The sequence below is a fragment of the Hypanus sabinus genome, chromosome 8, assembly GCF_030144855.1.
Source record: "Hypanus sabinus isolate sHypSab1 chromosome 8, sHypSab1.hap1, whole genome shotgun sequence".
In the NCBI taxonomy this organism is placed as follows: domain Eukaryota; kingdom Metazoa; phylum Chordata; class Chondrichthyes; order Myliobatiformes; family Dasyatidae; genus Hypanus; species Hypanus sabinus.
Genome location: NC_082713.1, coordinates 155,493,183 through 155,520,265, shown reverse-complemented (window position 1 = coordinate 155,520,265; position 27,083 = coordinate 155,493,183). Strand labels below are relative to the sequence as shown.

General features: G+C 41.5%; 1 protein-coding gene across 1 annotated transcript; it reads right to left on the bottom strand.

Moving 5' to 3' along the window:
• Positions 1-1,222: 1,222 nt before the first annotated feature.
• lsm8 (LSM8 homolog, U6 small nuclear RNA associated) lies at positions 1,223-7,729 on the bottom strand. Its single transcript, XM_059978309.1, has 4 exons — positions 7,352-7,729; positions 5,955-5,995; positions 4,633-4,760; positions 1,223-1,514 (listed from the first exon to the last, which is right to left on the bottom strand). Exons 1-4 carry the CDS (start codon positions 7,578-7,580, stop codon positions 1,424-1,426), a joined length of 489 nt encoding a protein of 162 aa, XP_059834292.1. The 5' UTR covers positions 7,581-7,729; the 3' UTR covers positions 1,223-1,423.
• Positions 7,730-27,083: the final 19,354 nt, after the last annotated feature.

The following is a 27,083-nucleotide window of genomic DNA, read 5'->3' as shown; positions in this document are numbered from 1 at the left end:
GGTTATTCTTCGAAGTTACCGCCACTGGCGCACACAAAGCATCCACTTTTATATCCATTGCTTATCAATTCAAATGTCGCATTCCCACGTCATTGGCCGCAGGTCATGTGTCTGGCCTTTAACACCTCGTCATTGGCTCTGGTCCAAGCAGCCTCCATCTATTCTCTTCCCATCAAGGGACAGTTGCTGACTCATGGCTCTTTGTTCTCAGTCAGCAATGAGCTCGAATCGCCTCAGACATTCACAAGTCTGCATGTCATAGCCGACCAAAGAACACCTCACTAACAACTCCTTATTTGGAAATGACCTCCAGTCCAGCAGATTACCTGGTCTTTGTGTCTTCTTTAAAACACTAATCAAGTCCAGCATGTCAAGCTCACAAAATGGAGAATCGAGTGTCTTCACAAAATGGCAGCCTCCATCCCCCAAGCACACGGCAAGAACAAAAACTGTTTCCACTGAACTTGATTCATTTGAATTCACTGATTTGAAGATTGTCATTCTTTCTGGCCAACTGGAGTTTATGCCCTATGTGAGCATCATAGCTCTTGTCCTTACCTAGTAAACCACTTTCTTGTCCTGATAGCTGCAGGTTTTTGGGAGATTTTCCGATTGCCAAGTAAATATAAATTGCTAAGTGAAGAGGATTTATCTCAAAAAAATTTTTCTCTGGACCATCAGATTTCCTACCACAAATTTGGTCCATTTTAGTCACAAATCTGCCAAAATATTCCAGAGAAAATAATCATTAAAAATTTACTGTTTTCCTAAAACAATTCACTACACTGCTACTGCTAGTATTAAACTTGCAGCTAATTTGAAATCAATTTGACAGAATTTAAATCAAAGCAGCATACATCAGGAATCATTCATGAATATCAGATATTTGAAAGAGGAAACTGAAAAATCTGATAAAAGTTCAACCTGCAACGTTTAATTGCTTCTCTGTTTGTGGAAGCTCTCCCATCTGCTGGTTGTACCCGAATTTTCAAAGTTAGCAGCAAATGAACAGTTAAGAGTATCTCAAAAATGGTAAAGAAACATAGGCTTCGTGTATTCTACTTTCCAAAAGGATTTTAGAACAATACATTTAAATTGCAAGCTAATGCAAAAAAAAATCAAAATCAGGGAACTAGATTCTGTTTATAATCATCTGTCAGTTTGCAAACATTAGCTATTTAGTTATGTTTTAAAAGATAACAACTTTACCAACTGCTCAATGTATAGTTTAAAATTTTATTTTCAATTGGTCAACAAGAACTCAATACATAAGAAAATTTCTGTAAATATGCAAACTACAAAAACATAAAAATACTCAGGTATGAAGTAACTTTTCTTCCTTCAGAACTGCAAATATCCTAAAGGGTGATGCATCAGTTCCAATTCTCCTCAGGCGATATATGCATTTAAAGTTCTTATATTTTCAATGTACCACAGAATTTAGAGGTTCAGCTCTGATATTTCCCAAATCCAAAGCAGAATCTGTTTCTTCATCTATTTCACCAATTACTGCCCTGAAATAGAGAATGTCATTAAGAGTAGTTGTATATAACTTATTTTTACACTAGTAACGCAAGGCATTACAAATCAACTCATCCAAAGTAAACCTACAAATATTGAAAGGTGAAAAACAGCTTCCAATACAATTTAGAGTAATTACTAATCTGTCATTTTCCCAGACCAGATAAACTCTAAATTAAATAGAGCTCTAGTAAACTCGAAGGTAATAGAGCTTTGACCAACAGCCAATCTGGACATTGGAAGCTTGGAGAGGCGGGGACTACAATCAGGTCCACACTCCAAGGATAAAAGACAGGAGCAGGTTGCGGCAGCATAACAGAGTTTAGACCAGTGACCAATTAACGTTAGGGATAGATCAGAGCAAAGTAAAGGGAGGGGGAAGCGCAGTGGCCATCTTTTGATTGGACATGAAGGGTGATCTTAAAGCTTTAGATCTTCGAGGCTTCAGCGAAGAGAGGCTTCACTCAGAGGAAGCAAAAGAAACACTTTTTTTTGTTTTCTTTATACCTGCTCAGCCAGGACAGTAGGGATGACAGGCAGGATAGTGAAATGCTCCTCCTGAGGGATGTGGGAAGGCAGGGAGACCCCGAGTGTCTCTGTCAACTACAACTGTGAGGAGTGCATCTAGCTGCAGCTTTGAACAAACCACTTTAAGGATTTGGAACTGGATGAACTCCGGATCATTCGGGAGACTGAAGCGGTGATAGGACACATAGAGTTGTAGTTACACCCAAGATGTAGAGTACCCCTGTGGCTATTCCCCTAAACAACAGGTATATCAGTTTGGATACTGTCAGGAGAGGGGGAAGGGGGTGACCTAAGAGAGGAAAGTAGCAGTAAGCAAGTCTCTGGCACTGAGTTTGCTTCTGTGACTCAGGAGGGAAGGGTGAAGAGGAACACTGGTTAGGGGAATGGACAGGAGGTTCTGTGGGCAACAAGATTCCCAGATGGTATGTTGCCTCCTGGGTGCCAGTGTCCAGGATATCTCAGATAGAGTCCTCAGCATTCTGAAGTGGGAGGGTGAACAGCCAGAAGTGACGGTCCATGTAGGTACCAATGACATGGGTAGGATAAATGGAAAGGTTCTGCACAGGGATTTAGGTACTAAGTTGAAAGGCAGGACCTTCAAATTGTGATCTCAGGATACACGGCTTGTGAGTTAGTATAGGAAGGAAGGCATAAGATTTTTGGATCATTGACTCCCAGGACAGGTACAGAAAGGATGGTTTGCACCTGAACTGGAGGGGGACTAATATTCTAGTGGGAAGGTTTGTTAATACTGCATGGCGGGGTTTAAACTAGAGTTTCAGGGGGAATGGGAACCAGACTGCTATAACAGTTAGTGCAAATGCAATAAAACCTGCAGATGCTGGAAATTCAACTAAGACACACAAAAGGCTGGTGGAACGCAGCAGGCCAGGCAGCATCTATAGGAAGAAGTACAGTCGACGTTTCAGGCGGTCAGGACAGTTAGTAGAGAGATTGTGGAGGTAGATGTTGTTGAGACCTTAGACAGGCAGGAATCTAAAGGTTGAGCATGGTGCCACTGGTGTCCTGAGCTGCCAATCAATGCAACAAATACCATGCAAAATGCGGATAATAGTGCTGAAGACGAGGTAGCTGGTTTACAAACAGAGGGAATATGTAGTGAGGGGAGTCTGCTGATAGGGCAAAACTGCAGTCAACAGGATGAAAGGGCTGAAAGAAAACTACAGCAGGGGGCTTAATGTCCAAGGATATACAATGTATCGAAAGGACAGGCAGGAAAGTAGAGGGGGCAGTGTTGCTCTGTTGGTAAAAGTGAAATCAAATCATTAGAAAGAGGTGACATGGGGTCAGAAAGTGTTGAATCCTTGTGGATAGAGCTAAGGAACTGCAAGGGTAAAAAATCTCTGATGGGAGTTGTATACAGACCCCCAAAAAGTAGTAAGGGTATGGCCTACAAATTACAACAGGAGATAGAAAATACATGCCAAAAGGGGGATTTCAATATGCAGGTAGATTGGGGAAATCAGGTTGGTGCTGGATTACAGGAAGGGGAATTTCCAGAGTGCCTTGAGATGGCCTTTTAGAGCAGCTCGTTGTTGAGCCCAGAGAACCAGCTATTCTGGATTGAGTATTGTGCAATGAACAGATGTTTCAGTATTACAACGGAGAAAAGGGAATTACAGAGGCAAGACAAAGGAGATGGCCAGAATTGATGGGAAAAGAACACTGGCTGGGATGGCAGTAGAGCAGAATGGCTGGAATTTCTGGAAGCAATTCGGAAGGCACGGGATATATACATATCCAAGAAGAAAAAGTATTCTAAAGTGACACAACTGTAACCAACAAGAGAAGTCAAAGCCAAAGTAAGGGCATATAATAGATCATAAATTAGTGGGAAGTTAGGCAATCAGGAAGCTTTTAAAAATCAATAGAAGACAATTAAAAAGTTAAGGTAAAGACAGAATACTAAAATTAGCTAGCCAATAATATTAAAGATACCAGAAGTTTCTTCAGATACATAAAATGTAAAACAGATGAGAGTGGATATCAGACCACTGGTTAACAATATGGAGAGGTAGTAATGGGGGACAACGAAATTGCGGACAAACTGAATAATTATCTTGCATCAGTCTTTACAGTAGAAGACACTTGCAGTATGGTGGAAGTTCCAAGTGTCAGGGGTCATGAAGTATGTTAAGTTACTATAACTAGAGAGAAAGTTTTGGGGAAAATGAAAGGTCTGAAGGTAGATACATCACCTGGACTGGAAGGTATACACCCCACAGTTCTGAAAGAGGTGGCTGAAGAGAATCTCTGGACCCTCTCCAATGCCAGAAATTTCTTTTCACAACAAATGGTGAATCTCTGGAATTCTGCACCCAGAGAATTGTAGGGGCTAGATTACTGGAAGTATTTAAGGTGGATACAGATAATTTTTAAAGACTGGGGACTAGAGGCCTTTGAGGAATTGGCACAGAAGAGGAACTAAGGCCAACAAAGATCTGCAGTATTATTGAGTGGTGAGACAGGTATGTAAGGCTACGTGGCCTATTCATACTCCTATTTTCTTGTGCTCTCAAATCCTTCATCGGTAGAAAATCAAGTAAATCCCCAAATACTTACACATTGTCTCCTCTCACTATGTATAAGCCGAGTACTACTTGTTCCACACCTTGTTGTGAACTAAATACTCGCTCATGACTTTCGTCTAGGATTAGGTTGATGGTCTGATCAAATCCTTTTAGCGTACCCTGCCGTTAAAATGAAACAAGTGAAAAAGTGAAAGCAGTTCAAATTTCTTGACATGCATGTGCTAAAAAACTTCTGTTAGTTGGTACAGTTTTTTTTGTATTCCCCAACAACCTTGAAGACAACCCTGACCCCAATGCAATCACATGAAAAACTGTAAATGCTGGAGATCTGGACAAACATGCACAAAATACTGGAGGAACTCAGCAGGTCAGGTAGCATCTATGGTTGGGGGGGGGGGGGGAGTAAACTGTTGACATTTTGCGCCAACTCTTTATCGTGCTGGAAAGAAAGTGGGCGGGTGCAGGCAGGTGATGGGTGAATCCAGGCAAGTTGAGGAAGGTAGGTAGGTGGGTGGAGGTTAGGAGTGATCTGAGCAGCTAGGAGATGATAAGTGCAAGAGACAAAGGGCTGGAATCTGATGGATGAGGACAGTGGACCATGGAACAAAGGGAAGGAGGTGGGGAATGAGAGGATGGAAGATGTGTGGCATCACACCTTACATAATGACACGAGATAGTCAGCACATATCATAATTTTGCAAATACATTCCAAGCAAGGACACCAGCAAAAGCCAAAGGGGAAAAATAGGAAGCAAAGATTCTTTGAGACACAGATTTGAAAACAAAATGCACAAGTGTCTGAGTACATACAGTGATGGAGCTGACTGAAAGGGTCCAACCCATTCTGGATTTTGGAGACTGATTACATCAAATGACACCTGAAAACCATCCACCGATGAAAAGGGAAATGAATACTGGGCCACTGTGACACCACCAGCAATCATTAGCTAACGATTTTAAGAGACAGGACTAACTGGTGTTTAGCCACAGAAATCATTAGGTATCAAGACTGGGAGAGGATGGAGACTTTGGTGATTGAGCAGCTTTCTGAGAACCTTAAGTGATTTAAGCAGTCACAAAAATTACTTTCACAGTACAAATTAAAATTAACTTTCAGGAAAAATTAACTATCCAATGTAAATCATATTTAGCTTAATGGCAAAACAATTTACATCTACAATTTCCAGAATGTTATGGAACAAATAAATCTACAAGGGGAACATAATAAATTCAGGCAACTAAATCTGATTTTTAATCAGCCAGCACCATAGGCAACCAATTAAGTTCTCTCAGAAAACAGAAGTATAAATACATACTTCATTTGTAAGAATTCCAACATGAAGGTTAACTTACCACAATCATTCTTCCGTCTGCTGTGACCACTGCAACTGTACCTGAAAACTCAGGTTAAGGTAAATCCATTTGTCTCCACTGCACAATCAACATTAAACCAAATACTAATAGTTAACAAAGACACAGACACACTGCCATGCTTTTGCCAACATCAAGCTTTTTCACTAACCTCAATTTCACACTTTACCTCAATAGTCACAGTTTATACTTGACTCCAGAAAGGGAAGATAGGGTTTCTGAACCTCTAACAGAATCGACATATTTCTCCACTGACCTATCCCCAATAGCTGGAATTCACAGCTTCTTCCATCACACAATTCAATCTCTGCGTTCATATGCAACTGAATCAAGACTTCTAAGAATCCACACAGCTGCAGTCATAATTTATCTTGTTCACAGTCAAAGGAAATTACAGCACAGAAACAGATCCTTTGGCCCATCTAGTCCACATCAATCGGCGTAGTCCTCCATGTCCATACCATCTATATACATATCCAAACCTCTTAAATGTTGACATCGAGAGTGAACGCACCACTTGTGCTGGCAGCTCACTCCACTCTCACAACCCTCCAAGCAAAGAAATTTCCCATGTTCCCCTTAAACTTTTCACCTTTCACCCTTAACCCATGACCTCTAAGTATAATCCTACACAACCTCAGTGGAAATAGCCTGTTTGCATTTACCCTATTTATACACTTAAGAATTTTGTACACCTCTATCAAATGCCCTCTCAACCTACATTCTAAGGAGTGGAGTCCTAATCTATTCAATCTTCCCTTGTAACTCAGATCCTCCAAACCCAGCAACATACTTCCAAATTTTACCTGTCCTCTTTCAACATTGTTTACAACTTTCCTGTAGGTAGGTGACCAAAACTGCACGCAATACACCAAATCAGGCCTCACCGACATCTTATATAACTACAACATCCCAACTCCTGTACTCAATACTTTGGATTTCTGAAGGCCAATGTGACAAAATCTTTTTTAAAAAAAACCCCTATCTACCCGTGACGCCACTTTCAATGAATTATGGACCTGTATTCCCAGATCACTTTGCCCAACCGCATTCCTCAGTACCTGGCCGTTCACTGTGTAAGACCTACCCCGGTTGGTCCTCCCAAAGTGCAACACCTCACACTCGTGTCGCTTCAGACTACCACAGCCCGCAATGTATTTCTTCCCCATTCTCAAACCTGTGTTTCACATCCTTCTACCCCATTAAGAAGGGTCCTGTCCTGTGTTCAAGAGATGGTACAGAAACCCTGACTCCAGCCCATCAATATCACCCCAGTGTACATAATCCCGACCCCGGCGTGCAAGATCCAGAGAGCAGAGCGCCATGTAATGCTGCCTGCTTCCTCTGCTCCCCACCGGGCCGGCCCTGAACAAGGATACGGTTGATGTAGCTCTCCAGAGCCGAAGTCATACTGGTGCCGAGCCCGCTCACTGAGGCGCCGCCGGGCCTGCCGGGTAAACAGACCTGAAGAGCCGAGAGCCGAGCCGGCGCTCCGTCAGGCTCGCTTAGCAGCTCATCGACTGCTCCGCCGTCGTCCAGACTCTCGGAGTCCGTGACATCGCCAGGGTGGCTGGGCAAACTCGTCGAGCACACCACCCCACCTGTCATAACCTGTAACTAAAGTGCGCGCTGCTCTGGGTTTACTTTTACCTCATCCCACACCGTGCACTGTGACCTCCGGTCCTCGACTAGAAAGCGGCCCGCACCAGCTCCCCGCCTGTCATCTAAGAAGTACAGGAGTTGGGATGTAATGTTAAAATTGTACAAGGCATTGGTAAGGCCACATTTGGAGTATTGTGTTCAGTTCTGGTCACCGAACTTTCGGAAAGATGTCAACAAAATAGAAACAGTACAGAGGAGATTTACTAGAATGTTACCTGGGTTTCAGCACCTCAGTTACAGGGAAAGGCTGAACAAGTTAGGTCTTTATTCTTTGGAGCGTTGAGGGGGGACTTGATAGAGGTATTTAAAATTATGAGGGGGATAGATAGAGTTGATGTGGATAGGCATTTTCCATTGAGAGTGGGGGAGATTCAAACGAGGGCATGAGTTGAGAGGCAAAAGTTCAGGGGTAACACGAGGGGGATTTTCTTTACTCAGAGAGTGGTAGCTGTGTGGAACAAGCTTCCAGCAGAAGTGGTAGAGGCAGGTTCGATATTGACGTTTAGAGTAAAATTGGATAGGAGTGCAGGTAGGTGGGACGAGGTGAGAGTAATGGGCGGAGATTGCCTGTTTCCGTGCTGTAATTGTTATATGGTTATAAGCGAATTGTTACCAGTAGCAAGTCACGGACCCTAAAACCAAGAACAGCATGGCTTGCGCGAAAAAGCGCAGTCGACCAGGAAAACCGTCAGTTCAAATCTGACTGGACTGATCAGTTTTGTTTTATTTTGCCGGACCATGCCAATACCAAACCGACGTGCTTAATATGCATGCAGTCGGTAGCTGTCTGCACATCAGAAAATCTAAAGCGGCACTTCAACACTATGCACACTGCCAGTTTTAATGCCAGCTACCCTGCAAAATCAGATCAACTCAAACAAAAAATTGCAAATATGATCATACAAGCACTCTGTTTCTATCTGGAAGTCAAATTCTGCGCGAGAGAGCGCAACAGCTGCATCATTGTATGTATCATCGAATCTTGCCAGAGCTAAAAATTTAAGAAGATTGAGTTTAGAGGTAATGTTGCAGCTATATAGGACCCTGGTCAGACCCCACTTGCTCAGTTCTGGTCGCCTCACTACAGGAAGGGCATGGAAGCCATAGAAAGGGTGCAGAGGAGATTTACAAGGATGTTGCCTGGATTTGGGAGCATGCTTTATGAGAATAGGTTGAGTGAATTCGGCCTTTTTTTCTTGGAGGAACAGAGGATGAGAGGTGACCTGATAGAAGTGTATAAGCTAATGAGAGGCATTGATCTTGTGGATAATCAGGGGCTTTTTTTTTCCCCAGAGCTGAAATGACTAACACAAGATGGCACTTCAAAACTTTAAGGTGCTTGGAAGCAGGTGCAGAGGAGATGTCAGGGATAAGTTTTTTACTCAGAGAGTGGTGAGTGCGTGGAATGGGCTGCTGGCAATGGTGGTGGAAGCAGATAGAGATAGGCTTTTAAGAGACTCATGGATGAGTACATGGAGCTTAGAAAAATAGGGGGCTGTGGGTTTAGCTAAGTACGTGTGCGGCACAGCGTTGTGGGCCAAAGAGCCTGTATTGTGCTGTAGGTTGTCTATGTTTCTATGTTTTTTTTTCTTTTTGCCCTCCGTGTCCTCATTTTTTTCTTTCATCTGCAGCAGCAGTCCCATTCAGGTTTTGACAGTAAATTAGACAAGAGACACAGGTTAGTCAGCAGTCAATATATATGTGAGCAGACACTGGAGAAGAAATGGTGAGTGAAATACAGGTATGTGAGATCGTGTGCCTTCCCAGGAAGTTCCGCTTGGATAATTGTTCTGGCTGAAGATGTTTCGGTAAATAGGATCCTGGCCATTTGGGCATTCTGGACACGGGTCTTGATCTTTGCAGATCAGTTACCCAGCCTCGGAAAAGTTGTATAAAATGTCTGTCCTCTACAAAGTTAGTCAATTCACTGTTGAACTAAGGAGGTCCTGTCTGATATGCTAAGCATCCCTATGCATCAGGCAAATTATGCTCAAGCTAACAAATACAAGGATGGTGTTGACCAGACAACATTTAAAAAGCTTCTTTACATGCACCTGAATGACAAAGGCAATGTGCCACTGAAGTCAGTGCTGGGACCCTTGTGATTTACAGAGATATTGATAGTACTAGAGAGCCAGAGTTACAGAGAAAAGGTGACCAGACTAAGTCATTATTCCTTGGAATTTAGGAAAATCAGGGGTGAGCTTTTCAAAACGTTTAAAATTATAAGATGCATAGACAGGATGGATAATAAAATCTTTTCCCCAAGGTAAGGGAGTACAAAACTAGGGGCCGAAACTAGAGTGAGAGGGGAAGGATTTAAACAGGAACTGAGCAGAAACTTCTTACAGAGGGTGGTGAGTCTGTGGAATGAAGTAATTGAGGGAGGTACAATACTATCATGGGATAGATGCACAGAAGGACTGGGCTTCCCTACCTGGGGTCCACGAACCCTTTGCTTGATGCCATTGGTCCATGGCCTAAAAAAAGTTGGTAACTCCCTGGCTTAGAGGGATATGGGCCAAATGCAGGAAATTGAGATGAGCTGGCTGGGCACCATGGTCAGCACAGCTGGTTCAGCTGAAGGGCCTGTATCTGTGCTGTATTGCTCTATGACCTGTAGTATGAAATAGTCCAAGTGCTGGTAAATCAAAAGGTACTTTTTGGTCAATGTAAACTTAAGCGTGGCAGGCTGAATGGCCAAACAGTAACTGGACACTGGATAGTAACTGATTAGGGAGAAGGCTATATGTGATTTAACGAGAGATTTTGATTAAAGAGTTAAGTAAAATAATGTGGAGAGAATGTTCATTAATCATGTGAACTTCTAGTTCAGCATTTAACAATGTGTTTCACAGGCTCCCGGAATCTGAGACACATCACAACTCCAGGAAACTGTGAGGAACACCATGAAGAGCCAGAAATGCCAGCTCTAGAAATCTAGATACAACAATATTGTGAAAATAGGTCATTAGGAAACTTAAAGTGGCAATTGATAATACCAAGGAACACATGCAAAATGCTGGAGGAACTCAGAAGGACACACAGCATCTAAGGAAAAGAGTATAGTCAACATTTCGGGCCTAGATCCTTCATCAGGACCTGATGAAGGGTCTTGGCTTGAAATGCCAACTATATTCTTTTCCATAAATGCTGACATGCTGAATTCCTTCAGCATTTTGTGTGTGTTGCTTGGATTTCCAGCATCTGCAAATTTTCTCTTGTTTGCAATTGATAATCGCATCTTATTCTCCACAGCAGAAATCAGCAGCCTGAAGTGTAAAGACCTGGACATATGCAGCAAGTTCCCATTCTTAGACTAATTGTGATGTGCCTTTAGACCATATCTATTATTATTAAATGAAGAAGAGATTAATGATTACATTTATTAATGCATGCACTATCAACACAAGAAAATAGGAGTAGGAACCTGGCCCCACAGAGCACCCAGAAGAAACCCACATGGTTATGAGAATGTACAAACTCCTTACAAGCTGTGGCTGGAATTGAATGCCGAATAATGACACTCTAAAGTGGTACTGTAACCCACTGACCAACTACCATGTCACCCACTGGCCAACTACCAAAGGCCTCAATTGCTTCTCTATGCCAGATATCCATAGCCATCAACCCTGCCAGTTATTCAAGATATTATACTTTTCACCTTAACTAATTCTACTGATCCAGCCTCCACAAGAGAATGAAATAGAACTTTATCGTCATTGCTCAAGATGAGTGCTACTCCAGTTTGTGCAAAACAGGTATTTATTATGCATACAGTACAGCTTAATTTTTTTTAATCCCATATTTACAGGCAACAAGTGACTTTGACCGTCCATAACATTCAAGGGCCATTGGCAAGCTGGGGTGTAGCATTATTCATCTGCACAACAGCCCTCAGCAAGAAGCTGTTTTTCAGTCTTACTGTCTTGCCTAAGACACTTCTGTATCTCCCACCAGATGGCAGATGATTGGACAGACTGTGTCTGGGATGGGTTGGGTCTTTAATGTTGTTATGAGCATGCCGTAAGCATCAAGAGTTGTAGGTTGTCTCCTGGTCCAGTAGCTGAGTCCCATGATGTGCTGAGCTACCCTAATCACCCTTTTGAATGCTCTGTGATCTGTCTTGCTGCAGCTAGATACCACACTGTTGTTCCATATGTCAGTATGCTCTCCGTTGCACATCTATAAAAGTTGACCAGCAAGTTTGGGGCGGATTAGCTCCCCTTGATCACCTCGGGTAGTAGAGCCACTGCTCCCTGCTATTGAGGTTTCAGATGAACTGTCAGCACAAAAAAATTCCAGATATTCACCACTCTGCAAAAAGTAATTTCTTTCTGCCTTGGTTTTAAATGACCAGCTGCTCATCTTAAAAGACCCTATTTCAAAATTCACTCACTCTGAAAACATCTCAACAAATAGCTTGTTTAAATAAAATCAGCTTCCTCTCTTCTAAACTACAAACAATAAAGGCCCAACACATTCAGCCTCTCTTGTTAAGACCAACCTTCTCATCCAAGGAATTAGCTGGTGAATATCTATTGGACAACTCCAGTGCTACCATGTCCTTTCTTAGACAGGAGGACCAAAACAGTGCACAGTATTCCCCTTGTGACCTTGGCTGCAACCTTTACAATTGTAACAAACATCCCTATTTATAAACTCCAACTGCTTTGCAATAAAAGCTAAATGACGGCACTGTTAAGTGTCGGAAACCTCAATGGTCATGACAAGGTCAAGACTGACCTGCTAATTTTGCAGAAGCATGTTTTATTACGCCCCAGCAACTAATGCTATTGGAGGGTGTTGGGCCTGACAGATACAATTGTAACTTTTCCTGTGGTCTCCATACCCTGTTGCAGGAAAACAACTTCAACAATGGGGACATCAGGGAGTTGGTGACAGATCATCTCCTCAATGAACATGCAGAGCTGCACCCTCACAGCCCCAATGGCCTGGGTTCAGTCGTGACCTACCCGTGTGGAATGTTGGAAATCACTGTTACAAGATTTGTAACTCTCAACAAACATGTATTTTTTACAGTATGTGGTGGTTTATCCCCACTCACTGGAAGAAAGCAGTATAGCAGCTAATGGTCTCTCATTTTTCATTGGCTAAGTATTAACAAATTACCCACATGATGTAATTGTTTTAATTATTAGCTATATTATTCCTATCTAAGCAATTTCTTATCTACAAAAGTGATGAATTTTTCAGAGATCCCATCTTTGCCTCTTTTATTCTTTTGTTGTTGCACATTCACTTACCTCTCAGCATCGTTTCTGGGCTCTATTACTTAGTATCCGTATGTTTATTTCTACTCTGAAATAAACTGAAATGTTGGAATTAAGACTATTCATCATTCCCGCCTCCTAGAAGAACCTTAAGGATCAGAAAACAGAGATCCAACAGGAGTTTGCACGTTCTCTTGGTGACCACGTGGATTTCCTCCCACACAATGCAAAGATGTGCAGGTTGGTATGTTAATTTGCCATAGTAAATTGACCCAACCGTGCAGTTGAGTGTAGGAATCTAGGGGGATGGGGTGGGGAATGATGTGATGTAGGGCTAACAAAACAGAGTTAAAGTTAGTGCTTGACAGTCAATGTGGATCCAGTTATTTGAAGGACCAGTGTCCATACTGTGTGATTCTATGGCAGAATCTTTGTTCCACTGAAACTCATCAGTGTCCCAAGAAATGAGAGGTGTCCTTGGTCCAGCAAAGCTCAGTACTATTAATGACATAATGACATCTAAGGAGCTGGTGGTGGACCTGAGGAGGGCCAAGGTGCTGGTGACCCCTGTTTCCATCCAAGGGGTCAGTGTGGACATAGTGGAGGATTACAAATACCTAGGGATACAAATGGACAATAAACTGGACTGGTCAAAGAACACTGAGGCTGTCTACAAGAAGGGTCAGAGCGGTCTCTATTTCCTGAGGAGACTGAGGTCCTTTAACATCTGCCGGACAATGCTGAGAATGTTCTACGAGGCTGTGGTGGTCAGTGCTATCATGTTTGCTATTGTGTTCTGGGGCAGCAGGCTGAGGGTAGCAGACACCAACAGAATCAACAAACTCATTCGTAAGGCCAGTGATGTTGTGGGGGTGGAACTGGACTCTCTGACGGTGGTGTCTAAAAAGAGGATGCTGTCCAAGTTGCATGTCATCTTGGGCAATGACTCCCATCCACTCCATAATGTACTGGTTAGGCACAGGAGTACATTCAGCCAGAGACTCATTCCACTGAGATGTAACACTGAGCAGCATAGGAAGTCATTCCTACCTGTGGCCATCAAACTTTACAACTCCTCCCTCAGAGTATCAGACACCCTGAGCCAATAGGCTGGTCCTGGACTTACTTCCACTTGGCATGATTAACTTATTATTATTTAATTATTTATGGTTTTATATTGCTATATTTCTTCACTATTCTTGGTTGGTGTGGCTGTAACGAAACCCAGTTTCCCACAGGATCAATAAAGTATGTCTGTCTGTCTGTCTGCCCAATCATTCATGGTGGTGATTTCATCCATATCATTGATGCACTTGCACTGTAGATGATCTGGCAGACACGTCAAACTCAAATTCAGGTTGAAATGGAGAAAAATGTGCAATGTCTTCAGTCAACCTGCAGATGCAGAATGATTAAGATTCATCTCAAACAGCTGCATAACGCAAGAGTCTGTGTTGTACGGTGTGTTCACAGGGACACTCACTGGGATAAATGTCATCTCCTGCTGTGAAACCAGCAACTCACTGAAAAATGTCCTCTAGTCGTCTCTAAGCTCACTAGTATTCCACAGAATGGTTCTGGCCAACTTTGCTGCAAATTGCATAGTTGAATGTCCACAACTCGTAGCCCTCCTGTCATTGTATGCAGGTTAGCTGAAATCTATGTTAAAACAAAATGAACTATGTATTTGCTTTAAGGTTATAAATGACCAACATTTGAGCATTGTAACACAAACAAAATTCTGGACGAACTGAGCAGTTCAGGCAGCATCTATGGAGATGAATAAACAGTCAGTGTTTAGTACTGAGACCTTTCTTCAGTACTGTTGAGTTTCTCCAGATTTTTGTGAGTGTTGAATTTCCAGCATCTGCGGAAGTTATTGTTTTTATATTAGTATTGCAATAGGAAGAACATGACTTGCAACAAAAGGTAAAATTCCATCCTCCACAGAAAACAGTGGTGCAATTCTGCACTGCCATCATAGAGAGAGCCAGTAAAATGGTGGCTCACTCGGTCAGAACAACTTCAATGAGACCAACCAAAGAAGGGTCATGGCCCGAAACATTGACTGTTTGGTCATTTCCATAGATGCTACCTGACCTTATGAATTTCTCCAGCATGTTGTGTATATTGCAAAGGTGTTTTGTCTTTTTTTAAACATTTTTATGATTGCAAAACCCTGCTGGACTATCAGAACTTAAAGTACTGCACCCTTTTATTCTTTCTACCAAAGTGCATGACCATGCACTTCCCTACACAATATTCACAATATACAATACACAATATACACGTCTGCCATTTCTTTGCCCTTTCTCCTAATCTGTCATAGTCTTTCTGCAGACTCCCTGCTCCCTCAACACTACCTACCCCTCAATTTACATATCATTATATCATCTGCAAACTTGGCCACAAAACATCAATTACATAAGTTAAATGTGGAACATGACTAGTCACCAGCTGCCAACAAGAATAGGCCCCCTTTATTTTAACCGTTTGTCTCCTGCCAGTTAGTCAATCTTCTATCCATGCTAGTATCTTTCCTGGAATACCATGGGCTGTTACCTTGTTAAGCAGCCTCATGTGGCACTTTTTCAAAATTGCCGAGCAAGATTTCTCCTTAAGGAAACCATGCTGACTTTGGGCTACTGCATCATGTGCCTCCAAGTACCCTGAAATCTCATCCTCACTAATAGAATCCAACATCTTCCCAACCACTGAAGTTAGGCTAACTGGCCTATAATTTCCTTTCTTCTGCCTCCCTCCCTTCTTAAAGACAGCACAATATTTGCAATTCTCCAGTCCTCTGAAACCATTCCAGAATCTAATGATTTCTGAAAAATTATTACTAATGCCTCCACAATCGCTTCAGCTACCTCTTTCAGAATCCTGGCATATTTATCCACCTACAGGCCTTTCAGTTTTCCAAAAACCTTCTCCTTAGTAATAGCAACTACACTCATTTCTGCCCCCTAACTCCCTCGAATTCCTGGCATAATGCTCATGCCTTCCATAGTGAAGACTGATGCAAAATACTTATTAAGTTCGTCCGCCATTACTACCTCTCCCTTCAATTACCTCAGTCACTGCACTTCACTGTTAAACCACTTTTTATAATCTGTTTTACCTTGTAAATACATGATGTTTTTTTGTGCATTTATGCACTTTCTACTCTATATCTGTGTTTTAACCTCCACGTTAATTTTCTATATAATCCTTGATTCTTATAATAGTTGAATGTTGTTTTTTTGTTGCATGTCAGACCAACACACCATAGCAAATTTCTGTTACATGTATAGCGAATAACGTTGATAAACTTGAAAGCTGAAATAATAATTTGATCATTCTATATTGCATGCTTAAGAAATTTTTATGAATAAAATTTATTCTGAAGACAAAATAACCCACCACAGAAACTGCTAAATATTTTGCTGTTTCAGCTCACCTTTCATATATTGTAACAAAATCAATAATATAACAATTATGGTGCTGAACTTGTTCTGAAAATAACTGGGCTAATAATTCTGGGAAATCAAATCTGATGATAAAGGTTTGAGAGTTTGAATTCAGATAATTTTAAGAATGCAAAATATAAACAACTTGCAGTAATTTTGACCTTGGCGTTATTAGTTTATTGTAAAATCCCAAACCATTTTAATACATTCACAGAAAGTAACCATTGTAATTCTTACCAGGCCTAGTTCTTGTAATTCTAGATCATGGTAATGTAGTTTTGTGTTAAATCTGTCCTCTAAAATAACCTAACAAGCACATTCAATTGTCACCACCAATTTCTCAGAGGAATTCAAGAATGGGCAATAAATGATTATGTTACCAAAACTGTCAACTTATTCTGAATGAATAAAATTACACCAGTAAATGTCTGTCTGGATTGGAGAAATGTGCTTTTTTTAAAACTCATTTGGCAATAAATAATGCAATGCATTTCTCCTCCCTGTTGGAGGAATCAAGGACCAAAAGTATTATAACTTAACAATTTAAATATGATTTCACAAAAATATACTATTTTTACTTGAAAGGTTCTGTAGTTCACAGAGCTGTCAGCTATATATATAAAAAACCAAGCTTGTTCTAAAAAGGTACTGAAACCAACATAGACTTTTCTGTATTAATCATTACAAGAGTTTTCTTTGTACTCCTATCAATATAAAAGCTAAAGATAACACATATAATACCATCTTTTCTACAGACCATTTTTTTGCACAGAGTGGTATGTGCCTGGAACAGGCTGACAGTGGGGGGCACGTTGGTTGTGAAATAGTTACGATAGTGGTGTTTAAGAGGCTTTTAGATGAACACATGAATATGCAGGGAATGGAGGGATATGGATCGTGTACAGGTAGAAAAGATCTGGTTCAACACATACTGTACTTCATTGGCTGAATGGCCTGTTCCTATACTGTACTGTTCTATGTTCTATACCAAGCTCCTTCACCCATTTTCAGTGTTTCTATGCAAACAATCATGTGCTTCATAATTTACTTGATTTTCTATATTGTTAATTATTTTATTGTTCATCTGATCCTAACATTTTTATTATTAGTTTCAGGTTTATGAAGTTTTAGATTAATTTAATCTCTGTGGAGCTGAATAAATTTAGGAGTATAGAGGTTGCACCATTGTTAATTACCAGGTAAGGAGCCAAGAGGTTTGGATTAACAATTTAGAAATGGGAGTTGAACTCCTCCATGGAACTATGAAATTTAAATTTAGTAAATGGCTTGAATCTTAATAAAAAAATTTGTCCTAATAGTAATGATTTTGAAATTAGATTGTCATAATAAAGGATAATGCCTTCAGGGGAGAAAATCTGCTAGGTACATCAGACAAACAGACTTGTTCTGTCCTCAAGTATAATTCCAGAGACACTACAACATGGTTGACTCTTAATTGCCTTCTGAAATAATCGACCAAGCTATTGCTTTGTAAACAGATAAAGGACAAAACTGGACCGGCCTCTCAACATTGGCTGAGACACCCAATTCAGAATTGGAAAATTTGCTCCCAGCCAAGTTGATTTTGCTTCGAGTACTTCTCACAGATATCTGAAGACTGATGCCTAAATTTGGAGAGCAGTTCTACAGACAAGGCAAGCGGAAGTCTGACAGTGATACTTGCAGAATCTGACCCTGCAATATTACTGACTCCTCCATCATAATTCCTCAGCATGTCCTCAACCATCCACAAGGAAGACCCACTAGAGGGGTAGCACGGTGCTGTAGAGCTAGGAGGATTTATCTTGAAGTCCTCAACATTGACTTGAGACATCATTTTTAGTTATGACACAAGGAAGCTACCTCCTGATCACCACCTTCCGTCCTCCAACAGCTAATGAATTAGTGCTCCCCATGTTGACTTACACATGGAAAATAAAAGGAGAGGAACTTCAGTCTCATCAAGAACTCTGACATTGGTTAAGCTGCCTGAGTACCAAAGAGCATAGTTGTCAGACAATGTCTGCAGAAGACTGTAAATGAATTAGCACTGTCTCTTAATGTCACTACATTTCATTTCATTCTGCTACTTGAACAGCCTCCTGTATCACTATACTCAGCACTGTGGTAAGTTTTCATTCCCCCACGACCCCTCCACCTGGCCCCTGTTTCTGCTCCCATTCCCATAATCGGCAAGAACCTTAAATAAATTGGACAAGAACAAGGATTACAGGAGCCACTCAGGACTGTGTACTGTCCCCTCCTGTCTACCCATGACTGTGTTGCCACCCTCAGCTCTGATCAGCTAATTAAATTTGCCGACGACACTACATTGATTGGCCTTTATCTCAAACAATAACGAGGTGGCCTACAGGGAAGAAGTCATCTCTCTGACACAGTGGTGTCAAGAAAACAACCTATCCCTGAATGTCACAAAAAAAAGGAGCTGGTTATGAACTACAGGAGGAATGAAGATGGGCTAACCCCTATTGACATCAATGAATCTGGGGTTAAGAGGGTAAGTAGCTTTCAGATCCTTGGCATCCACATCACCGAGAAACTCACTTGGTCTGTACACACCAGCTACGTGGAAAAAGGCACAACAGAGCCTCTTTCACCTCAGATGGTTGAGGAAGTTCAGTATGGGCCCCCATATCCTAAAAAAATTTCTGCATGGGCACAATTGAGAGCATCCTGACTGGCTGCATCACTGCCTGGTATGGAAACTGTACCTCCCTTAATCACAGGGCTCTGCAGAGAATGGTGCGGACAGCCCAGCGCATCCCAACTTCCCAAGATTCAGGACATTTACAAAGTCAGCTGTGTAGAAAGGGCCTGTAGGATCACTGGGGACCTGAGTCACCCCAACCACAATCTATTCCAGCTGCACAGTACCGCAGCATAAAAGCCAGGTCCAACAGGCTCCGGGACTTCTTCCACTAGGCCAGGGGTCAGCAACCTTTACCACTGAAAGAGCCACTTGGACCCGTTTCCCACAGAAAAGAAAACACTGGGAGCCGCAAAACCCGTTTGACATTTAAAATGAAATAACACTGCATACAACGTTTTTTTTGCCTTTATGCTATGTATAAACAAACTATAATGTGTTGCATTTATGAAATTGATGAACTCCTGCAGAGAAAACGAAATTACATTTCTGCATGCAACAAAAACATTTTGAACTCCGAAAAAAAGACGTTGGGTTGAAAGTTACTTTAAAGTAAAATACTCAATGTCTATTTGAGTCCTTCTTGTATTTATGAAAAACGCCGAACTTAAATTTTCCGCCAGCAGCAAACCAAAAATAACATCAGCCAGCTGTCAGCCTGAAAAATAAAAGGACTATTTCACTGAACAATGAAAAAATATGAATACACATAAAATAATAGGCAATTAAAATATTTATCATACTTGGTTAATGGGATTTCTGCTCCTGGACCTCAGCGCACAGCGTCTGCACATCAGGGCTGTATGACGTCACCTTCATCTTTACACAGGATCGCAAGCTGTCATCTGTGAGGCATGCGCGATGTTTGTTTTTAATAAAGTTCATGTTGGAGAACACCTGCTCACTTACATATGTGGATCCAAAGATCGACAGGACTCAAAGCGCATACTTTTTAATGTTTACATAAATGTTTCGAACACAAGTTTGTCCGGTTTTGGAAGGTTTTCAATATCACTCCATTTGTGTTTCTGAGCAAGAACGGGCAACATCTTCAAGGTCTGCTGTCAAGCGTCTAAACTTGGACACCCATATGTCTTTGTCGGCTATGTCGGCCAGTTCCATCTCAAGATCAGGTTGACTCACACCTGCCAATGCAGTCGTATTCAGTAGGGAAGGATCGATGCTTAAGGGAGTGACCGGGAAGGATAATGTGTTTTTTTCCTCTCTGAACTCACAGAAGCGTTTCCCAAACGATGTTTGCATTGCGATGATTGCAGAATGTAAATACTCCGAAATTATCATGTCGTGACCTTGTTTGAACTCTCTCAAATTGGGGAAGTGAGACAAAGTGCCTTTCTGTAAATCTCTGGCAAGCACTGTCAACTTGCGCTCGAATGCCAAAACATCCTCCAACATGTGCAGGGCTGTACGTCCTTACCCCTGAAGAGCTGTGTTCAGCGTGTTCAGGTGCGCTGTCATGTCTACCATGAAGTGTAGCTTTTCCAGCCACTCTGGCTGTTCCAGCTCAGGAAAGGTGAGCCCTTTGCTGCCCAGGAAAGTTTTCACTTCTTCCAGACACGCGACAAAGCGTTTCAGCACCTTCCGTCTGGACAGCCAGCGATAAAAACACGTTGTAGCGGTGTCAGTAAACTGCAGTCAAAGATAGCTTTATTCGAACTAAACAGCCTTGCTTTTAAGCCTCTCTCAACCCAGCCCCCATGGACGCAGATGCTGCAAAAGACGCGTACTCACAAACCCCCGTAGGCTATCTCCCTTAGCCGGAATGCTGGCTAATTGTGAGTCGTTTCGCATGTCGCCACACTTAGATTGTACAAGATCACCATAATCTTCAAATTTAGAATTACATTTCAAAAGCTAACAAACTAACATAAAATACATTTTAATTAAATACTGACCAATTATTTCCCAAAGCCACAGGGAGCCGCAGCACAGAGGTGAAAGAGCCACAAATGGCTCGGGAGCCGCAGGTTGCCGACCCCCGCACTAGGCCATCAAACTGATTAACTCACACTGATTTGAGAGTACTCTATATTACATTGGCTGTTCTATTTATTAAAAATTACTATGATTTTATATGGCACATTTAGATGGCGACATAAAGATTTTTTACTCCTCATATGTGAAGGATGTAAGAAATAAAGTCAATTCAATTCAATCAGAGAATCTTGGAGTTAAACTGAAAGAAAACAATATTTTGGCCCATCATATCCATGCAGATCTTTTTGCCCATATGCCAACCTTTTTGTCCAACTACAGTACAACTTATCTCTGGTGATTTCTGGTTTAAGATGGTGCTACTGAAGTTGTGCGACAACTCACTGATAGTGGAGATGGCAAGAAATATGACTAAAAACATCACTAATAACACCCCTTTCTGAAGTAAGTTGTAGTCAACTATCACAGCAAACAATGCAAAAGCAATCAGAGGCGAAGCTGATTCGAAGGATGGGGTGCATCGTAAAGCCAAACACAACATGTTCAAGACGTGGCCACAGACGGAGTTGGTATTGCTGTTGTTGTTGAAGTGAATGATTTGGAGAGAAGTTGATGAGAAAGTTCATCCCTCCAGTCGTCTCTGAGAGTTTCATGGCGTTTATGCCCTGCTTATATGATGAACTTGAGATCGCGGCTTGGGCCTACTATTCCAGCTGCCCTGGGGAGTGGATCTAAGGACTCAATGTGGTTCAGTATGCTGTCATTGGCATCTATTGTTTGCATGACATGTGCTTTTTCTCCTCTTTCTTTGCGCAGTTGATATGGTCTTTCATTTTTTTAAATTTGGGTTCTTCGTGTTTCTTGCTTTGTGGCTGCTTGTAAGCAAACAAATGTCAATGCATATAATTCATACATTCATTGATAATAAAGGTAGATAAGTCCTCTAGTCCTGATGGGATGCATCCCAGGGTGCTGAGGGAATTGGCGGAGGCTATAGTAGATGTGTTGGTAATCATTTATCAAAATTCTCTAGACCCTGAGCAGGTCCCGGTGGATTGGAACACAGCAAATGTCACGCCACTTTTTTAAAATGGATATAGGCAAAAGACAGGCAACTATAGGCCAGTTAGCTTAACACCTGTAGTCGGGAAAATGCTTGAAGCTGTCAATAAGGAATAAATAGCGAAACATTTAGAAAGAAGTGGTTCCATTAGACAGATGCAGCATGGATTCAGAAAGGGAAAGTCCTGTTTGACAAACTTATTGGAGTTCTTTGAGGACATAATGAGTGCAGTGGATAGAGAGTTACACGTGGATGTCGTATACTTGGATTTCCACAAGGCATTCGATAAGGTGCCGCACAAGAGACTTATAAATACTATAAGGATGCATGGAGTCGGAAGAAGTGTATTGGCATGGATAGTGGATTGGTTAACCAATAGGAGGCAGAGAGCTGGTATAAGTGGGTGTTTCTCTGGTTGGCAGTCAGTAGTGAGTAGGGTGCCACAGGAGTCAGTGCTGGGCCCACAGCTGTTTACCATTTACATTGATGACTTGGAAGAGGGGACTGAGTGTAGCGTAGCAAAATTTGCTGATGACACGAAACTGAGTGGAAAAGCAAATTGTACAGAGGAAGTGGAGAGTCTGCAGAGGGAAATAGATAGGTTAAGTAAGTGGGCCAAGGTCTGGCAAATGGAATACAACATTGGTAAATGCGAGATCAAAAAGATCAGATTATTATTTAAATGGTGAAAGATTGCGGCATGCTGTTGTTCAGAGGGACTTGGGAGTGCTTCTGCATGAATCGCAAAAAGTTGGCTTGCAGGTACAGCAGGTTATTAAGAAGGCAAACGGAATGTTGGCCTTCTTTGCTAGAGGGATTGAATTCAAGAGCAGGGAGGTCATGCTGGAACTATACAGGGTACCGGTGAAGCTGCACTTGGAGTACTGTGTGCAGCTCCGGTCTCCATACTTAAGGAAGCTTTGGAGGCAGTGCAGAGGAGGTTCACCAGGTTGATTCCAGAGTTGAAGGGGCTAACCTATGAGGAGAGATTGAGTCACCTGGGACTATACTCTCTGGAATTCAGAAGAATGAGAGGGTATCTTACAGAAACATACAAAATTTTAAAGGGACTAGATAAGATAGAAGTAGAAAAGTTGTTTCCATTAGTAGGTGAGACTAGAACTAGGAGACATTGCTTCAAGATTCAGGGGAGAAGATTTAGGATGGAGATGAGGAGAAACTGCTTTTCCCAGAGAGTGGAGAATCTGTGGAATTCTCTGCTCAGGGAAGCAATTGAGACTTCTTCATTAAATGTATTTAAGATACAGTTAGATAGATTTTTACCTAGTAGGGGAATTAAGGGTTATGAGGGAAAAGGCAGGTAGATAGAGCTGAGTTTACAGACAGATCAGCCATGATCTTATTAAATGGTGGGGCAGGCTCGATGGGCTGGATGGCCTACTCCTGCTCCTATTCCTTATGTTCTTATGTACTTTGATTGATTCATTCATTGATGAATTTGATTAGTTGAATTTATCTTCAGGATTCCTAGCCCTGTCTCACCTGTGGTCATATTCTCTTTCTCCTCTTGACTGGTCAATTGGAACAAAATAACAGGTAGCTTTCGAACTTCCTCATGTTTTGCAGTGAAAGAATCTAAGGCTCCTGCTTATCAACTCAGAGCTGTGATTCCTCAAGTTGCAGACGCTTAATACAAATTCATTACAATGAATCACATTTGTTTCCACAAACTCCATATGCTGCAGCTGCAACACATCACCTGCTCTGCCATGACTGTTTAAATACATAATTTGTTTACTTATTTATTTCTTTCATCATTAGCCTAAACATGCTGAAATCTCTAGTACACCAGAATTGGCATCAAAGAATGTTGTACTGAAAATGTACTTTGTCATTACCTGAATTTCTCAGACATTTTCCCAGGTTTTAGTACTTTTAATTCAGCTGACTTCAAATAACCAATTCTAACTGGGCACCCAATTTTCTGGGGGATGAAAGACTACTTGTTTCTAATTTTTAATTAACAAAATTTAAAATCATATGAATTTAACTGTAAACCTATTTATGCAAGGACCATTAAAAAATTAAATACAATCATCCCTTTACTCCGCTGAGGTCAACAATCTATGGATACTGTGGCCATTGGACCATGGGTTAAAATAACACTGGGCATCCTGCTTCACTTCCTTTCATATCAGACCTTCCCATCAACAGCAATCCAAATCAAAAGTCGTGGATGATGCCAGAGGTTTGTAGTCTGCTGAGGGCTAGGTCTGTGGCACTTAAGTGTGGTGACCTGGGCTTGTATAAGAAAACCAGGTATGACTTGTGGCAGGCTGTTTCAAGGGTGAAGAGACAATTCTGAGCGAGGTTGGAGGTGACATCAATTGGTCACATGTCAGGTTTGCAAGATATTACTTCCTGCAAATCAAAACCCTATAGCATGAATGGCAGTGATGCTTCAATACCAGACAAGTTCAACACCATTTATGCTGACTTTGAAAGGGAGAATAGAACTACAGATGTGAGGATCCCTCCAGAACCCAGTGACCCTGTGATCTGTCTCAGAGGCCAACGTCAGGCTGTCTTTCATGAGGATGGAGACTCAGAAGTGGCAGGCCTCGATAGAGTACCTGGTAAGGCTCTGAAAACTGTTGCCATCCAACTTGTGGGGGTATTCACAGATAGTTTCAACCTCTCACTGCTATGGTTGGAAGACCCACTGGTTCAAAAGGGCAAAGATTGTACCAGTACCCAAGAAGAGCAGTGTGAGCTTCCTTAATTACTATCCAGTAGCGCTCATATCTACAGTGATGAAGTGCTTTGAGAGGTTGGTCATGGCTAGAATTAACTCCTGCCACATCAAGGACCTGGACCGACTGCAATTTGCCTATCGCCATAGTAGGTTTATGGTGGACATGACCTCAATAGCCCTGCACGTAGCCTTGGATCACCTGATAATACAAATACCTATGTCAAGATGCTGTTTATTGACTATAACTCAGCGTTCAACACCATCATTCCTACAGTCCTAATCAAAAAACTACAGAACCTGGGTCTCTGTAACTCCCTCTGCAAATATTTCCTTGACTTGCTAACCAGAAGACCACAGTCTGTGCGGATTGGTAATAACATCTCCATCTCACTGACACTCAACACAGGTGCCCCTCAGGGAAGCGTGCTTAGCCCTCTGCTCTACTCTCTCTGCACCCATGACTGTGTGGCTAGGCATGGCTCAAATACCATCCATAAACTTGCTGATGATACACCCAATGTTGGAAGAATTTCAGATGATGACGAGAGGATATGTAGGATCAAGATATACCAGCTAGTTGAGTGGTGTCACAGCAACAACCTTGCACTCACCATCAGCAAGACGAAAGAGCTGACTGTGGACTTCAGAAAGAGTAAAAAAGGGGAACACACACCAATCTTCATAGAGGGATCAGAAGTTGAGAGAGTGAGCAATTCCAAGTTCCTGTGAGTCAACACTTCTGAGGACCTAACCTGGTCCCAAAATATCAATGAAGCTATAACGAAGGCAAGACATGGCTATATTTCATTAGGAGTTTGAGGAGATTTTGTTTGTCACCTAAAACACCCGAAAATTTTTACAGATATACCATGGAGAGCATCACTGCCTGGTATGAGAGGAGTACTGCACAAGACTGAAGTAAACTGCAGAGAGTTGTAATATTAGTCACCTCCATCTTGGGTACTAGCCTTCATAATATCCAAGACATTTTCAAGGAGCGGTGCCTGAAAACGGCAGTGTCCATCATTAAGGATCCCACCACCCAGCCAGTGCCCTTTTCTCACTGTTACCATCAGGAAGGAGGTACAGAAGCCTGAAGACACACACTCAGCTATTCAGGATCAGCTTCCCCTCTGCCATCCGATTCCTAAATGGACATTGAAACCAAGAACTGTACCTCACTACTTGTTTTACTTCTGTCTTGCACTACTTATTTAATTTAACTATTCAATATACACATATATATACTCACTGTAATTTGGAGTTTTTTCTTTATCATGTATTACATTGTACTGTAAAGTTAACAAATTTCACAACATATGCCAGTGATATTAAACCTGATTCTGAGGAGCATGATGGACTATTGTCTGTTTGCCTGGGCAAGTGCAATTTCAACAGTATCCAGTTTAAAGCTGATACCCTATTCGCTATCACAAATATTCATTCCTTGCACCACCAGATCACCCAGTCTACAGTGTGTACTACCTACAACATACTGTATATGGTGTTACTCTCCTTAGCTACCCTGACAATACTTCCTAACAAACCTCTAACACCAACAAGATATAAACAGAAGGCACATGGGGATATCATGATCTTCTGATTCCCCTGACTTGGAAATATATTGCCATTCCTATAGCTTTGGTAAATCTATATTCTTCTAGTCCTTGGGACCCTATCCGGTAGAATTGTTAGAATACCTTCAGGAGATGAAATGCACTATCAGATTCTCAAGGGTTATTAGGGATGGCCAATAAGTTCTTTAGTAGCCAGTGACACCCACATCCTAGAAAATAAATAACTAAAATAAAAACGAGATATTTCATTTCATTTCTGCAGGACTGTTTCTTCAAAACCTATCGATTTATCTGAGATATCCACATTCTTTATGACTAATAAATTCCTTTGAGCTAATTATGGCTGAAAATAATAATTAGAAAATAGTGACACGCACTTTGTGGCTTTTGATTTCAGGTATTGTAATTAATTTTTGTTGTTTCTCTGCTAAATATATTGTGCACAATCCACCCAATACCTGCAATTAAATAACTCATCCTACTTCTAATGCTCTGTTGCCATAGTTATGATTCTTCTATCACGAATCACTCAGCAGGTAGTCTCCAACATTTACCAAACCCTAATTCCATCATTTTTCGTACAAGTGTTTGAAAATAATTAGCTGCATATAAATTTTGAAACTTCATTGCTAATTTTTATCTAAAGACATGGAAATATAAAATCATCAGAACATTATTACAAAAAGGCTCCTTATAATATGTCAGTTTTCAAATGTTTATTGAGGAAAAAGATGTGAAATAAATATAATAATCGTAGTGATTGAACTGTCATGCATAAGACTG

What these genes read in the sequence shown, in the direction of transcription:
- lsm8 (XM_059978309.1), bottom strand. Translation starts at nt 7,580, where the DNA reads ATGACAGGTGGGGTGGTGTGCTCGACGAGTTTGCCCAGCCACCCTGGC. An exon ending in TCTGGAGAGCTACATCAACC is followed by an intron (nt 5,996 to 7,351) that starts GTATCCTTGTTC and finishes CTGAGTTTTCAG; the next exon opens with GTACAGTTGCAGTGGTCACA. An exon ending in ATAGTGAGAGGAGACAATGT is followed by an intron (nt 1,515 to 4,632) that starts GTAAGTATTTGG and finishes TCTCTATTTCAG; the next exon opens with GGCAGTAATTGGTGAAATAG.